This window comes from Colletotrichum abscissum, assembly GCF_030869225.1.
Source record: "Colletotrichum abscissum strain IMI 504890 chromosome Unknown Scaffold_10.1, whole genome shotgun sequence".
NCBI lineage: Eukaryota > Fungi > Ascomycota > Sordariomycetes > Glomerellales > Glomerellaceae > Colletotrichum > Colletotrichum abscissum.
Window position 1 is genome coordinate 92,358 of NW_026849988.1, and position 16,776 is coordinate 109,133.

The following is a 16,776-nucleotide window of genomic DNA, read 5'->3' on the forward strand; positions in this document are numbered from 1 at the left end:
CTTACCCTTCTGGTTCAATCACACAATCTCAGGTACCTTTCCATCATAACTTTTTTCCAGAAACTTGCCGTCAGACTGGGAAAGGAGGCGAAACTGCCTTGACCGAGGGAAGTACCGAACCGTTCACCGGCTTTGATATCTCCACTTCGCCACACTTCGGAACCGAATGTGGGGCGGGAGGACGGTATTGGTAGCCACGCGTGCCACGGTACGGAGTACGTAGAGCAAGACGTCCAGGTGCACCTTTAGTGACACTGACCTTCGCTCCCTGACCTTGGTGAGTATTCGTCGAAAGGAGATATCCCTATCATCTACCATATGACGGCCTGCTCTAAATCTAATTTAATCTTTGTTAATTGTTTACATGATGCTGATTGGAAGCCGTCAACACCGCGGTTCTCATCCAGAGTCGTGGAGTTTGCTTATCTAATCGGCCCATCCCCTAATGACATAAGCAGTGGCTGCTTGATGACGGGAGCTGCCACAGAAAGCCCAGCCGGTCAGCAGCGCTCTCCAGGGACTTGCCTCCCATAATGACGGGCCAGCCCCACAAAGCCAACGGCTGGGAAAACTTCCTACTGGCACAAGCCGCGGTCGCACCTACCACTGTAGCAAAGCTCGAGTCCCCTAGCCACTGCCCTGGTTCTGCGCGCTCGCGAATCTATCGACGACCCGCTCTTTGAACAATTCCCACCTCTCTCGGAATTTCGAAGTCTGGTCAACATTCATGTTGGCAGCTTCCAGATTCACCCGCCGAGTCATGACGTCCGCATACGCCAATGGCTCTGCTAAGGCGGCCTACTCGACATCCTCTGCGACGACTACTGCATTGAGCAGATGGAGCATCGCGACGGCACAGCTGCCTGCCGTCGATAAGATCAAGGCTCTGCACATCTACGACTTTGACAACACACGTAAGTATACCTTCTCTATGCTGCCGCGTTGCGTGATTCCTTCGCCAATCTTCTGAACCCAAAGCTAACGTCGTCTGACATCCATAGTCTTCAAAACTCCCTTGCCGAACCCCGCATTATGGAGCGGCCCTACGATCGGCGTGCTGTCAAGTCAAGACGTCATCTGCAACGGCGGCTGGTGGCACGACTCCCGAATCCTCTCAGCGACGGGTGAGGGCGCCGACACGGAAGAGAAGCGCGCGTGGGAAGGCTGGTGGAATGAAAAGATTGTCGAGCTGGTGAAGCTGAGCGTCAAGCAAAAGGACGCTCTGTGCGTGCTGCTGACGGGCCGCTCCGAGCGAGGCTTCGGGGAGCTCATCAAGAGGATGATTCACAGTAAGGGACTCGAATTCGACATGGTCGGGCTCAAACCTGCAGTCAGCCCGACGAACCAGAACTTTTCAAGCACGATGCACTTTAAGCAGCTCTTTCTCACCGCGGTCATGGAGACGTACAAGAACGCCGAAGAGATTCGCATCTACGAGGACCGTCCGAAACACGTCAAGGGATTCAGAGATTTCATGACAGAGTATAACCGCAAGCAGAACATCAATGCTACTCGCACACGCGGCCCCATCACGGCGGAGGTCGTTCAGGTCGCGGACATGTCAACGACCCTGGACCCCGTGGTTGAGGTTGCTGAGGTGCAGCATATGATCAACCTTCACAACGAGGAGATTGGCAAACACTCGTCTGACGTTCGCCCGCAACGACTGAGGATCAAGAAGACTGTCTATTTCACAGGCTATTTGATCAGCAAGGAAGACACGGCGCAATTGATGAAGATGGCCCAGATCCCCTCCGGACTGCCCGAGCAGGAGCTCAAGTTCCACGCCAACAATATTCTCATCTGCCCTCGTCCTTGCCCGGCCAGCATCCTGGAAAAGGTTGGAGGCATGGGCAGCAAGATGAAGTGGGAGGTCACAGGCACAGCGTGCTTTGAAAATAGCATCTGGGCAGCGAGCCTCCGACCCGTTCCCGCCACCGCGAAGTTCCATACGGATAACCCGTCGCCTCTCGTTGTGCTCGCCCTCCGCAAGGGTGCCCGCCCCGTAGATGCCGGCAAGATCCAGAACTGGCAACCGATTCCCGCCGATAAGGCAATGACCTTCGAGACAACAGTTGGAGAGAAGATGATCCTGCGCATCGAGCCAGAGGACCCCCGCGAAGACGAGTATGAATCGCTCTTCGCCAACAAGTCTTCTAAGCGGAAACATGATGGCGGCGACTACTCACGCGACCACCACCGACACAACCCCTATAACGGCCGCAATGAGCGCCGCGATTTCCATTCTGGGCGAGGAGGCGGTGGCCGTGGTGGTGGTGGTGGTGGTGGTGGCTTCCGCGGCGGTGGAGGAAGAGGTGGCAGAGGCCGCGGCAATGGTAAGGGCGGCCGTGGCGGACGTGGCATGCACGGCTACCGCTCCCTCGACGACGTCGAGCCCCGGAACCAGCAGGGAGGGTACGGACAGACTGTCGAGTATGACGACAACAGCTATCCGTCCCTCCCTGGGCAGCAGCAAGGCGGCTTCCAGGGGGGTCAACAGCAACAGTACCAACCTCCGCTTAGCGCGTGGAACTCGGGTCCTCCGCCGAACGCCCCCACGGGCCCAGCTGGTCGTCCCATGGGCGGCGGCGGCGGTGGCGGTAACTACGGAGGTGGTGGAAACGCTGGCAACAGCAACGATCTCCAGAGCTATTACTAGAAGGAATGCTCTCGGAAATGAGTCCGCTAAGCAATTGTTTTGGGGCGGCGGTTCAAGAACAAGCTTCTATCCAGTTTTTGGGGATCATAAGCTTTGCCAGTCGTCGCGTAAATGGGGATGGCCAACCTTCTGAGTTCTGCTGTATGTTCGAGAACAACACAAAAAGTCGGGGGTATCACAGGGTGATGGATGGGGCCGGAGTTTTCACATCTTTCTGGGCCAGGTTTCAGCTCGGCGTTTTTGGAGGGCTTTATGCTTTTTGATATGATACCTTTTTAGTCGCCTTGCAATACAAGCAGGTCATCTCATGCTCTTTTCGCCATCTCTGACGTGCCCGTGATGCTTGGTCTATGAGACACTGATAGGTCCACTTTGTTGTTTAACGTATTCTTTAATTCTTATTCTAGCATAACTTTTTGGCCAAGTCCTGGACCCTGCTTACGAGTCCGCTGCAGTGTACAACTGTGCTATGCAAGCTATCCACTCTCTACGCCAGGCATATAACACTCGTTGATGGTTCGAGTCCGTTTTCTTCCTCTGTCTCTCTCTCCTCTCTCTCCCTCCTGCACTTGCCTAATCACAACTCCCGAGACGTAGTCCGAGATGCCAACACCTAGTCGTCATCCTCTTCCGAATCATCGTCCTCCTCCTCATCAGCATCCTCCAACCACTCGACGAGAACCCGGCACTTCTCCTTGAGCGCCGCCATGCCTTCGCCCCCGCCCTCCTCGGCGCGCTCGTCCTCCCACCAGGCCAGGATGCCGTCCTCCTCGAGAACGTCCAAGCCATACAGCTGCTGCAGCATGGCGGCGAGCAGCACGCCGGCGCGCGCGTGCTCGAGGTTCCGGCACCCGAGCAGAGCGCGCTGCAGCGCGAGGACGAACTCGACCTGCTCCGTCTCGCCGCCGCCGACGCCGACCTCGGATACGAATTTTGAGGCACCCTTGTTGGAGTTGAAGGTCTTGTCGGCGGCCTTTGCGGGCTCGAGACCGCCGTGCTCGGGGTCGAGGAGCTCTGCGGCGCGGCGGGCAAAGGCAATGGCAACAGCCTTACGCATGGCCACGTCCGAAGCGTCGTTGGCGAGGCGGAGACCCATGAATTCGAGCTTGGCGGAGTCGAAGTCGCCTGATTCGGCGCGGAGGGCATCGAGGAGGCCGTGGACGGCGTCGTGGTGGAAGCCTGATTTGCCTTGGGAATCGTCTGAGACGAACGAGTCTGCGCGGTTGCGGGAGTCGGCGGAGAATTGGGTGATGCCGTCGCCGGCGTCCGAGTCGTCGTCGTCGATGTCGGAGGAGAGGGTTGAGACTGTCGAGGTGGAGAGGTTGAGGTGGGCGAGGTTGTAGAGGAGAGAGCGCTGGAGGGTGGAAGGGTCCTCGTCGTCCATGTCCTCGGCCTCTGGGTCGACGTAAGGGGCGCCCTTACCTGAGGGCCCGACGAGTGACTTGTCGGGATTGACGGGCGTGCCGTTGTGTGTGGTGACTGCGAGGACTGTGGCCTCGGGAATCTTGCTGTTGTCGCTGAGGACAACGCCAAAGGAGAGGAGGGAGCCGGCAGCGACGACCGAGCCCTTGCCCACGATGCTTGAGTCGGCTAGGATGGAGCGCAGGATGACCGTATCATCTTCGATTACGGCGTCGTCCCAGATGAAGCTGTTTTCGATGCGAACGTTATTGCCGATCTTGCACCGCCTGCCGATGATGCTGTTTGATACCGTGCTGCCGGCGCCCACGGTGGCTCCCTGGCCGAGGATTGACCTGGTAATCTTGCTGGTGGGCGCCATCACCGTTCCGTCCTCAACGCAGACTGCACCGCTGGTCATCTTGTACGTCTGACCGGGAATGACGTTGCAGTCGGGAACGAACGGGAATGTCCAACGGCCGAGGACATCTTTGCTGATTGACTCGTACATTTGGAGGTTGCTCGCGCGCGCTGCGTAGCCGTCATCGAGGACCTCTGCGTAGATCGCCTTGCCGTTCAGCTCCCAATCTTTTAGGACACCATGCAAGAAGTTTCGCCTCGGGAGCTCATAGTCGAAACTCTCGGACCACAGCGCCAGCACTTCGGGAGTACAGATATCGATACCCGCATCGATCAGGTCGCCCCGCATCTCAAAATCGGTCGAGAGCTCGTCAATCACGGCCGGGTCGAGGGTGAGGTAGTGGTCGCTCTGAAGGGGATGTATCTCGTCGTAGTGTAGGCACCGCTTTGTCTTTGAGTCGATCACGAAGACGGGGTTGATGCCGTTGGGCTTCGTTCTGTGCTCCTCCGCGCCGCCTGATCGCAGGACCACTGTCATGATATTCGTCGCCGCGGCCTCCTTGCGCGCCTTATGTGCCGCCAGCGCGCCGTCAAGTGAGATGTTGGATACCACGTCGCCGTGGACCACAATGAAGTCGCCGTCCATAATGCCACGTCCGTCGAGGTCACGGAGGAAGTCGCCGATTGAGCGGGCGTCGGATACGCGGATGAACTGCAGGCTCGTGAATGGAGTTCGAATGGACATGGGGGACCATCTTGATGTGTTGATATAGTTCTCGATCTGTTCCGAGTGGGAGCCGCAGTAGATGTAGACCTCCTGGACGCCGTTCATGGCGAGGAACTCGAGGGTATACTCGATGAGGGGCGTGTTTGCAAGGGGTAGAAGGCACTGCGGGCGGGCGGTCAGTCGTCGTCGCATAGCCCCGGGACATATATCATGACTTACTCTTGGCTTCTCTGCTGAAAAGGGAGCAAACCTATCTTGAAAAGAGTCGGCGATGAGCTGCAATGGGCGAAAAGGAAAGCCGCCAGGTTAGCCAATTCAACACCCATCACCGTGCCTGCCCCACCATGACGCTTCAGACTTACCACAGCCTGCAGGACATCCTCGCGCTTGCCCTCACCTCCAGCCTTGCCGGACTTCTTACCTTTGCCAGCGGCGGCCTTTCCCTTTTGCTGCGACATCGTGTGCTAAGGTGGATCGCAAGGGCGTGGGTGGGCGCTTTGGGGGAATTTATTGTGTTGGTCGCGGGGTGGTGAGTCAAAGCCCGGTCGCAAGCTTGGGAGTTGGAAATTTAAGGTGAGTGACTCAACGGCTCCGAGGCGGGGTGGGCCGTGCGGTAACCCTCTGTCGGTCTGTCTCGGTGAAGAGCTTCACCGAATGAATATTCCGCTACAACAAGCTCCTCTTTAGACTACAACATTACCCGACAATACAGTGGCGTTTGGCTAAATGATTCAGCCGATTTCTGAGTTTATATTCATCACTAATCTTCAAAATCTTCCAGATATCAAATCCTTCTCATCAGAAAGATTGAATCCGAATTTCTAAGCACCGGAACAAAGGATTCATGTCATATCTGCTGTCCATGATGCACATACGTCTTCCAAGTAATTTTTCAATAATTCGCCAGAGGCAAAGAAAGAAAGTCATCTCCGATCAATCACATATGACTTTATCTTAAGCTCAAGTACATAGGTATTGAAGTATGGTCTCACAAAGTTCTCTTTAAGAAAATGGAACCTTGAGGGACAGCATCGACCGTCGATACGTAGAAGTTTACTGGCCTGAGCCGATTCTAGCCACAAATCTCTCCCGTCTGCTGTCTTCTCGCCTACAAAAAAACCCTAGTTCATCTGGAAACCAAAAGGGATCTCCGATTCCCTACCAGCTTGCTATCATCTGACCCGGCCTCTCAATCCAATTTTGAAATCTCAATAAATATATCGACGAGCCGACCTTCATCTCCCAGTCCGTACTTATCTTTCAACACCACAATGATGAAATCCAACATTCGCTTTCTTATTCTGTCGGATACCCACGACTCTGCCTTCCCATCGGAGCTCCCTCCCGCAGATGTCGTCATCCACTGCGGAGATCTCACTATGATCGGCGGCATGTCGAACTACAAAGCTGCCATCAAAAGCCTTTTGAGTTGCGACGCTGAACTCAAGCTCGTGATTCCCGGAAATCACGATGTGTCTCTGGATCCCACATGGTGGGCCGACAATGCAGATGAAGACGACGATCTCGAGGAGCCAAAGAAAGCGATTGATCTCTTCAACAAATCCGGAATCAATCTCTTGAGCGAAGGATACCATTCATTCACTCTCAAGAACGGGCGTTCCTTTACTCTATATGCCTCGCCTTACACACCCGAGTTCAACGGATACGCATTCTCATACGGTGCGAATGAAGACAGATTTAATCCGGCCGAAACAACACTCTCAGACCTGGGCAAAGCGGTCCGCGGTCCGATGCCAATCTCCTCGGAAGTCGATATCTTGATTACACACGGACCGCCACAGGTCCCATGCGAAGACTACCGCCTCGATCTCGACGGCAAAGGCGCCCATTGCGGCTGCCCAAAGTTATGGCAAGCGGTTCAACGCATTCGCCCACTACTCCACTGCTTCGGCCACCTCCACGAGGGCTACGGATCCCAAGTGGTCGAATGGTGTGCTAACGGGGCAAAAAGCGTTGCAGATCCAGTCGTCAAGGAGGGGAACATCATCATGGCGCCAGAGAGGGAGGCATGCAAGACGTTGCTCGTCAATGCAGCAATCATGGATCACCACGGTGACAACAACGTGCCCTGGTTGGTAGACTATTAGGCATGCGGTGGCCTTGGTTTTTTCTGTGTGGTCTGCAAAGACAAGCAGCTTCAGAAATAACTGGGGGAGGCAAGCAAAGGATGTTACTGCAGTCTATGGGCTCTGGGATTATCTCACTTAGACTACGTATGAAGAAAGGTCTCATTTCGACATCGGAAACTCCAGCCTTGCTGAACACTAGCTCATGAACGATTCACATGGACTATCTGACTACCGGGACCGTGATTGATAACCGACAAGTGTTGAGAGTTGTTCGGCGTTTAGGTCTGAATCATCCGAACACTTCTAGGGTGGTTCTTGGGTGGTGTTCAGTAACCAGACGAAGTTGATCCGGCCGTTTGGGGCCCTGAGCTTAAAGAACGACTTGCCGTGGTTATCACCAACGGCGTGAACTCGGAGGATTAGATCTGTTCCATAAATGGCTTGAGTCGTCACAGAAATGAAAGATTTCAACCTGAAGAAGGGCGTTTTCTTTCGTCTATTCTCATCTAGGCATACTGCGCTGTCATTGTGGACACAGCATGCATTTGCCGGGAACCTCTGTTCATGCTCAAGCCTCCGGTGGCCGGCCACTTCACCCCCTGAGATCGCAGCAAGCAACTCCAAAGGAAAATGCGCAGGGGCTGCTTCTTATTGCAGACCTCACTCATTGTCCCCAACATCTGCTCAGCCATTAAATTTGTCCCGTACTCACACCGACGGAAATTAGAGTCATGGTTTTGCTTTTGGTCAAGCAAACTTCAGTAGGCATGTGTTAGTTCGATCAGCAGACATCAGGGGAAGCTGATGATTGGTCTCACATAGATTTAGAGCCTGACAGATTCATCAAAGGAAAGCTTAACACATGTATCAAATATCAAGTGATTGACAGAAATTTCTGCGTGATCTGTAAAAGGCTAGAGCCCCTTGGATAGGGTCTGGTGACTGATGTAACATGGATTTGCAATCAACCCAAAATTCAGACATCAAGCTGTCAACGTCGACCAGCTAGCGCATGATGACTCACAGGAATGCCTTCCTAGATGACCAGAACAGACGCAACACCACGTCCAAGAAGATGCCGCCGCTTGCTTTAGAGTCAACGCCTACAGACGAGAGGCAGCTGGCAGCCAGCATTCTCACCCGAACCCCTTTCAAAATTTCCATAGTCATCTGAAGTTTACGATGGTATCCAGACATGAGAATTGCTGAGAGGCGCATTTAGGAAATCTTGATGTGATACAGATGAGGTAAAAGCGTATACACCCTATACAGGCCTGAGAAACTTAGGACCAAGGGCGCGATCATGGTCCCTTTATTCAATATTAAGACAGCCACGCCGTGAGAATCTGCCAGAAGTTGTGGAAAGGCTTCAAACTGCATTCCAGGCAGCTGTACTTTGAATAGGAGAGAATTTGAGAAATCTGAAAAACTTGATACAGCTAGCCACTTTCCCGGCGCCGCAAGGCCTAGACTGCATCCAACAAGATAGGTAGAAGGCCGTCCGATGAAATTTGGCCCGTCATTTTCAAATATTTCATCCCTCTTCATACTACCTCCGTCACGCACGGGTTATCCTCGTATCCAAAAATCAGACCACTTACACGGGATTTAAAACCCCAGATCCCGGAGTAAACCACCCGAAGGCCAAGATCGAACCCCTTGGCCCAGCACGTCAACATACCAAACAAAGTAAAACGCCACAGCATGCCGAGGCCTACCTACCTTTTGCGGCTGATGCATGCAGTATGGTAAGAAAGGGAAATGGTCCCCGGCAATGGCACGTTGAAACGGCTGACAAGTTTCGTTTCCCAATCATCAATCATCAGGGTTGGTCCGGTTGGTGGTCCAGACCGTTACACCAAAGGGAGGAAGTTGATTGGAACTAAGCGGCTTTGTATGATTGGCTCTAGTTACGCCCATCTCACCTCCGAAGACGTGCATGATACTGCATGCTTGCTTTGTGTACGAGGCTAGTCTGGTTTTTGACTGGAGTCCTCCCTTTTGTTTTCCCCCTATGGGTATGTTACCCGTATTTATTCGCTCTAGCCGAGAATTTAGGCTCTATGACCGTCGGATGATATGGGAAACCCCCAAAGCAGGTCGGAGAATCGCATGTTCTCCAATTGGGTTTTTCTTCTTTCTTCAGGCTTGATGGAGACGTCGATGGTTAAATTACCATGAATTTCCAGACCCTGGATTGATGGCTTGCCATAGTCTCATATCTGGAAGAATGAGAATCTGCATGACGGCAAGACTTAAATTCCTTACATGCAGAACCAGAAGAGAGTTCGGGGTCGCATTGAGACATACTGATACGAGTAACAGACTAGAGGAAGCATCACAAACTCGTAGGGTCGCTAGCAAGTCATCCGAAGCGCCAAAAGATCAAGAGTTGCCCACAGGTGTGTGTCCATGATGTAAGATCTAGAGCGGTTTATGCAGTCTGACTTTGATACGGCCGTGTGACAAGCGACCTGCATACGACCTGGTCTATCCTCATGTTGTCTTTTTCGAGCTGCTTCCTTTCGATGCAAAGTTGTATAGCAGATGTCAAAGTAGAGGTCCTCTACAATGGTCGTCTCGAGTCCTGACTCCGGAGAGAAAGGTTTGGACTACCTTCCTTGGCGCAACCCAGAGGCAGGCGGCCAGCATTCAAAATGTGAAACTTGATCCTATCGCATGCTTCTCTGCCGGAACTCCATGCTTTTCTGCTTGCCGAATAAACCAGTTGATGGCGAAGCATCCCCAAGACGTTACACAACATGCCTCTGATTAGACGAAAACGGCCCTCTTCACTATGATCGAATACCAAACGTCCATATTACGTTTACACGTGCAGGTGCAGAACGGAAGACGTCATGTTTCCGATACCTTCTTAATCATGGGTACCGAGGCGTTTGGGGAGGTAGGCAGTGACAATACACGATTTATTGCGAGTGACTGACACCTGTCTCGTAAACTGTCACCGAGAGACCCGTATGGCTTGGAAAATGCCATCCTCATTTAGGCTAGACGATCAGGTCATCGATGAATCTTTCATCATTAGGGTATCTATCTCTTTGCTTTTTTCTTGCTTATTATTTCGTAACGGATTACCTATCTTTTGTTTCTTTGAACTAGGTTATCGCACTCTCTGAACCCTTACGTGGCTAGCGGAAGACTTGGGAGAAGTCCGTTGGAAGACCCAGATGGCAATAGGTACCGAGGTAAGCAGGCAAGACACAAGCCATCAATTTCCAGGGCCGAAATGTGTTTTGATGATACGGAGGGATATTGACTGTATGTGACAAAGGGGATGCTGTACCATAGTACCGAATCTCCCCCTTCCTCAACACTGCTATTCGCATGGGTGGAATTCTTAGCCACACAGAACGCACAGAAATTGTTTTGTAAGTTCGAGCAAGCAGATTTGCCCTCACAAATCCAAGAAGGGAGTGAAAGAGGCCAGCAAGAGATTACCACGGAGATTTCTCCGGCTCTCCAGGGGCAAAACCAGCTGGGCTATCCAGCCAGCCTCAAACACAAGACACTTGAGTGATCACCCAAGACCCACCCCCCACGAGCTTGTTTTTGGGTGGGACAGAAAAAGGGCAGCACCGGCGGGCTGGTATTCGGAGTGAATCTGCGGCTGGGTACGTTTTCTTGGCTGGAACATGCTCACCCCTTTTATTGATGAGAGCCTGAGAGGTACAAGAATCCCGAATAGACCTGAACTAAGTAGGTAGAGAGAGGGATTTCGACATTGCTACTTTCAAGGAGCTGACCCCGGCCCGAGGCCCACTACATAAGCATTTTGTAATCCTCCATCACATCTCAGAAAACCATCGCCAGTATGCTACGTCTGCGCCAAGACGATGAACGACGGCAAAGGTTCTAGGCAAACGTGTCTTAGTCTATCCAATCTTGTTCCCCCTGCTCGGCATCGAATTTTCCAATAAACCGGTTCTCTTGGTTTTGCCGCCTTTTTTTTTTTTTTTGCCGCGCTCTCTCTACCTGCAATACAAGCCCCCTGACCATATCCAGCACTCCAACATAACCCCGGCCTCAGAAAAACTACAAAAAGCAACAGTAAGAAACAAATCCTCCGCCCCGAATCAGACCAAAAAAAAAAAAAAAAGAACAAGAAGAAAAGGTCTAGACCGATCCGACAAGAAAAAGGGCTGGGCCCAGGCCGCTGCAAGTTCCCGTGGAAGGCGGTTCGCATACATCTGTAAGTGCCTTTGTGCGTGTAAGTGTGTGTCTGCGTGTCTGCATATGTGTGTGTGTGTGTGTAACAACCCAGAAACTCACACCACCTCCGTCACATGGACCGCAATCTCGCCCACACTTAGCCGCACCCTGCAGGAAGCAGCCTCCCCCCCTCCACTGCCTCCAGGTTGGCCCCCCTCCCTTGTAACGAAACCATTCTTTTCTTCCTTGTGCCCTGCCCCCTCCCCATCCCCATGCCTTTGCAGGATGCAGAAAAAAAAAACTTAACAGTAGCACAGTATAGACACGATGCCCTGCCGTCGGGTTTACCGGATTACGGTGGTTTGTTCATTGCAATGAACCGTTTGCTGCGGTCGCCTTGCCTCTCATCGCCTGCTGTTGATCACCTAGAATCCCGTTTAATTAATACGCTAGGTTATCCACGCTTGTCTGTTCAATCGGTAAGAAATCCCACTTCCAGAAATTGAGACCAGGCTAGCCTCGAAACTTCATCGTTCTTCCCGCTAACCGCAAGTCACAAAACCATAGTTCGTACCAGTGCAAGTCTCACGTATCTATCTACTCTAAACGAAGTTCACAAACGGAAACTTCCCGTTCTGATTCCATGTCAAATTTCCTTCATTCGAGCAACATGCCAAGACCCGGCGCTACCCTTTCACCCACCTGCTTACCTTGCTCTAGGTTCGTTTCCCTGAATCCCCATCCTTTCTCGAAGAGTCTTGGTCTCGTCTCATCTCGTCTGGTCGGGTCCCGGCTCGCAGCCAAACGAGCAAACCTACCTTACCTTAGCGGCCAAAGGAAATTCAACGTCAGCAAAGCATCACCTCCGTGGGAAAGTCTGGGCTCGTCATGGACCCCGTCATGGGCTGGTTCTGGCCAGGACTCTCCCATCAACGGGCCTCGGACGCTCAAAAGAGCACAAGCCCGCTTACACAAACAAGAGGTCCAGTCTGGCCCATGCTGCCGGCCAGCCAGCGAGCGCCAGCCCCCCCCTCCCGTCCCATCCCATCCCATCCCATCTTGTCGTCCAAGGTACGATGGGCTGGATGGTACGGATAGAACCTGCAGGAGACATAAACTCTCGTGGCTTCCCACATCACACGCGTCGCTTTCTCTCGCAAACCTACCTTTTCCCCCTCTGTTTCCTCTTTTCAACCTTCCATCGACGTCAAACCCCAGAAGACGATGACTGGTCGATGATCCTTTTCCCCGCCGCCCCCAACGTCCGCCGATCTCCCGGATCATCTCTCCAGATGTCTTCCCTCTTTCGTGCTGAGATCCACCATGGAGTCGCCTTCTCCCACGCGTCATCTCTTCAGAAGTTCAGAGTCATGATGCGAGGTTGATGGAACATCACAGTGGACAAATCGACAATCCCCCCGTGGAGCTCAGAGAACCCCATCCCAACCAGCCCTACGAACCGACGACTTTCACCACCAATGACCACCACCACCATTCCCCCCGGCCGAATCTCCGGAAACCCGCCCACCCCAAAAAACCACATAAGAAAGAGGAGCAAAGAATCCCAACGGTCACAGTGTGGGCCAGCCAGAAAGGCGCAGCAGCATCGGACAGCGGTAACCCTTCAGACGAAACTCATCTGGGCCCCCTCGGTCCCTCGTGGATAGTGGATTCGCGGGAATACGCAGTTTCGCTGCGGAAGATACGCAGACGAAAAAAAAAAAAAGGTTCCAGACCGTTCCGGACCTCCTTGGCAGGGACCCCGGCACATCAGACCACCCGGGCGCCACACGGCCGGGCCTAGACCTCGCCCATCGACCATCCCATCCCGTCTGCCCCCCTTCCCCCCCAACCCATGCGGGGTGTACCGCCGTACCGTCCCGTAACTGCAACACCACACACAGACACCACCATCCCCAAGCTTCCCGCCTGCAAACTGCAAACTGCGCGCCTATCCCGTACCCGTACCCGCATGGATCGGGGGGTCCTGCACCCTTAAGATCTGGCGTGAACCTGAGCCTGGGCTCCGTCTCTGGCCAAGAGTTTTCAGTCTTGGTACCCCGTAGAGGCAGCAGCACCCTCTATACAGTGGAGGCTTACGGAAGGATCAAGCATCTTGCTTATCCATAGGGCACTGTGTTCGCCGCAGCAGGTCCGAGTATCCCGTGCTGACATACAACCAGGGGCAGTGCTGCTGCTATCACCAAAAGCATGACGTCCCACAACTTTTCGACTCGTCCTTGTTCATTTAGCATCGCTTTCGAAAAGTCCTTTCTCAAGTATGAGCAAAACAGCAAGGTATATCTATGAAGATGGGTAACATATACCCCGTATAGCTGACAGCAGATATCTTTTCAAATTCGCCTTCAACCACCTGCGGTTCAGAAATGCGAACCATGATACTCCACCAACTCCGATCACCAAATCTCTCCTCTCAAGGTCGGATAGTTGTCACCGATCCCGCACCATTCGTCCAACCCATGCCGATCGATACCCAATTGGCGACATGTCCTTTCTTGGGACATCATCAGTCGCTCTTCCTGAGGGGTATATGTTCGGAATGCAATATCGACTGCTTTGCAACCGTCCTACTCTTTCTGAGACAAGACAGTTGTCGTGGGCCAATCCCCGAGCATTCAAGGACAATGAGAAATTCACGCGCAAGGGAGGCTGGCGTTCTTCCTCTTCAACTTCATACGATGTTCAGCACCTGCTCGAGGACACCCCGTCATCACACCGTTGTGCACGATGGAAGGAAAGACTGCTTAGTGGCACCCACAAATCCCGTCTAGGCGTATCCGCCTTGCGGTCCGTATAACCTTTGGCGCTTCTCCGGTCGGTCATCGCCCACAATATGATCCGGCACACGCATTTGTTGCATCCCAGGAGGCATGTTATGGAACGTCGGTCGCTGAGCGGACGTTGGCGTCATCACCATCTGCGCCGTGTTTGCCATCGGGTAGCCTGTCTCGATGTTTGCCACGTTCGGTGATGGCTGATGCATCTGTGCAGGCGAATGCCACGACGCGGTTGTCGCTGGTGACTGGCCAGGCGTGGAGTCGAACTTGACTTGGGGGTTTATCGGTGGCGCCGTCATGTTGTTGGCGTGAAGCTGAGCAGCGCCGTGGCCTACGGCGAGCTCGTCTGGTGGCGCGTTCTTGAGGAGGTGCGGCACATGCTTTCGGAGAATGCGCAGCATGCCTTCCTTGGTAAATGGTTTGGCCAACACATCGTTCAAGCCTGATGAACGCAAAGATTAGTATATGTCGTTCGCGTGTGCAAGTGCTATTTACAACAACTTACTCCAGTTGAAGTAGTGGCTGATGTCTTCGGGGCGGATATTCGAGGTCATGGCGACAACAGGGACGTCGGGGTGAACCTCGCGGATGAGCTGTGTTGCGGAGACACCATCCATCTGCGGCATGACAATATCCATGAAGATGAGATCGAAATGACCAGATGGAACCTCTTTGCATCTGTTGACGGCGTCGATACCATTTTCCTATCACGAATCAGTATCCCAAACCATGGGTACCACCGCCAGGACTGGCCGGCAAAGCAAAGGTAAGAGACTCACGGCAAGCTCGACAATGCACTCCATCTGTGTCAGGAATTTGGAACCGATCCTCGAACACGTCCTGTCATCCTCGACCAAGTATACTCGCGGTTTCTTGTTGCCCCACAGACCCTTATCGTTCGTCGACGGCGGCCGTGCTGGCGCAGCAGCGGCAGGAGCTGGCGTTGCCGGCCCGGGTTCCGGCTTAACGACGGGTGGAGCCTGGAAGTCGTTCATTGGCAAAGAATTCAGCGTGTATGGGATATTGTTGAAGTGATCCTGGGACAATGGGTCGATGCCTACGTTCTCACCTACAGGATAGACGAGGTGGCGCATGTTCATGTGCTCAGGAAGCATAGGTGGCATTCCAGCATTGCCAGGCTGGAACATGAGAGACGATGCGGAATCAGGCGGAGAGCTTTGCGCGTACATGCCGTTGAGCCTCTCGAGCTCTCGATCGTAACCGCTGTTGGTTGTTACGCTGGAAAGAAGCTCTCTCGCGCGTCGAAGCTCGGGGGGCTGATCGTCCATGGCACCTCCGTTCATCTGCGGGTTTTGTCCAGGGTACCGTTGTCCCCTCATCCTGTCTTCGGCATGCGACATGAAGTTGAGCATCTCGTGTTGCGATTGTCGCTGGGCGTCGATGATCTTGTGCATGGTGTGGACTTCATGGACAAGCGTCTTGTTGGTCCGCGCCATCTCGGCAACTTGTTCTTGCAGTGCCTGCACCTGCTGTTGTTGCGCAAATAGCGTCTCTTGGAGCAGATTGATGGACTGGTTAGTAGTGAACTGGTCCTCCGTCTGCTGTGTTTTCCTTTGAGCTGGAGCCTTTCGTCTGATATTATCCAGATTGTCTTTTCTATCAGCACGGAAAGCCGAGTGCTTGAACTCCCACGCCTGCCTGCGGTGTCAGCGATATAGGGTCGGCCTACGGTGTTTCGTCCCTTACCTGCTTCCCATAAGGCGATTCGTTGTTTTCGTCGTTGCGACGTAGCTTGTGGAAGTCATACTTGTTTAGCTGTCGGACGAAGCTTGAGAAGTTGCTGTGCTTGAAGTGCTTTGGGAGGATGTCATTGGTGAATTTGTCAGTCTAGCAGTAGCATGTCAGCTTCCGATGCTTTATTTCACCGCGATGTTTCAAGCTCAGCGCACCTCCAGAATGACGAAAGTGTCACCCTCGTTTCCCCATCTAACAATGTTCGCATAGGCTGGGTCCTCCAACATTCTATCGCAACTGTTAGCAGGCAGTGAATAGCCAATATCGAGGGGTATTCGAACTTGTAGAGTTTGCGAACCTGTGCACAGAAAGTCAGTAAAATATTTACAGCATTTCGATGGAGCTCAAACATGGCTTGCGGGCTTACAAAATCGCTCGAGTTGCTGCCACCACCTTGGGCGGCGACATTATCGGGCTCGGGCATGATGGGCGCCGAGATCGAGGAAGAGAGATTGATAGACGATGCGCGCCTGTTGCGTCAATCGGGGCGATGTAGACGACGATGAGTAGGTCGTTGAGTCGTTCGATGGGCGATCTCGACAGGACTACAGGTCGGTTCAAAGCGGTTTCCAAGTTGCTGAACAGGCCAACCGTTGCTTCAGAAAGAATTCTTCGTGTACAAGTCGTTGCAGAACGGATTGAGAGTCTAGACGAGTCCAAGGATTTGGAATAGGAGCGGGCGTGAGGTGAGAATAGGCCAATCTCCACCGAAGCTTTCGTAGCAATGTGAGGGTATCCGGATGCGGTCGCCTGAGGGAATGGGGGCTAAAGTAGATAGTAAGGGACCTAAGACAGCAGAGCGTCCTCGAGGAGGATATG

The 16,776-nt window shown here is 53.2% G+C and overlaps 5 protein-coding genes across 5 annotated transcripts; 2 read left to right on the forward strand and 3 right to left on the reverse strand.

The window, feature by feature from the left end:
- Positions 1–760: 760 nt before the first annotated feature.
- On the forward strand, positions 761–2,659 carry CABS01_04992 (tat pathway signal sequence; the record flags this gene model as incomplete). The annotated part of the gene is made up of 2 exons (XM_060538362.1): positions 761–914; positions 1,002–2,659. 2 exons carry the CDS (start codon positions 761–763, stop codon positions 2,657–2,659), a joined length of 1,812 nt encoding a protein of 603 aa, XP_060405534.1.
- Positions 2,660–3,272: 613 nt separating this feature from the next.
- On the reverse strand, positions 3,273–5,602 carry CABS01_04993 (eIF4-gamma/eIF5/eIF2-epsilon; the record flags this gene model as incomplete). Its single annotated transcript, XM_060538363.1, has 3 exons — positions 3,273–5,306; positions 5,364–5,420; positions 5,507–5,602. 3 exons carry the CDS (start codon positions 5,600–5,602, stop codon positions 3,273–3,275), a joined length of 2,187 nt encoding a protein of 728 aa, XP_060405535.1.
- Positions 5,603–6,415: 813 nt separating this feature from the next.
- Positions 6,416–7,252, forward strand: CABS01_04994 (uncharacterized protein; the record flags this gene model as incomplete). The annotated part of the gene is made up of 1 exon (XM_060538364.1): positions 6,416–7,252. The coding sequence occupies one exon, from the start codon at positions 6,416–6,418 to the stop codon at positions 7,250–7,252; it is 837 nt and encodes a 278-aa protein (XP_060405536.1).
- A 2,548-nt stretch (positions 7,253–9,800) lies between these two features.
- On the reverse strand, positions 9,801–9,998 carry CABS01_04995 (uncharacterized protein; the record flags this gene model as incomplete). Its single annotated transcript, XM_060538365.1, has 1 exon — positions 9,801–9,998. The coding sequence occupies one exon, from the start codon at positions 9,996–9,998 to the stop codon at positions 9,801–9,803; it is 198 nt and encodes a 65-aa protein (XP_060405537.1).
- Positions 9,999–14,192: 4,194 nt separating this feature from the next.
- CABS01_04996 (HSF-type DNA-binding protein) lies at positions 14,193–16,381 on the reverse strand (the record flags this gene model as incomplete). Its single annotated transcript, XM_060538366.1, has 7 exons — positions 14,193–14,644; positions 14,708–14,906; positions 14,982–15,857; positions 15,910–16,050; positions 16,113–16,185; positions 16,239–16,255; positions 16,325–16,381. 7 exons carry the CDS (start codon positions 16,379–16,381, stop codon positions 14,193–14,195), a joined length of 1,815 nt encoding a protein of 604 aa, XP_060405538.1.
- Between the last annotated feature and the right edge of the window lie 395 nt (positions 16,382–16,776).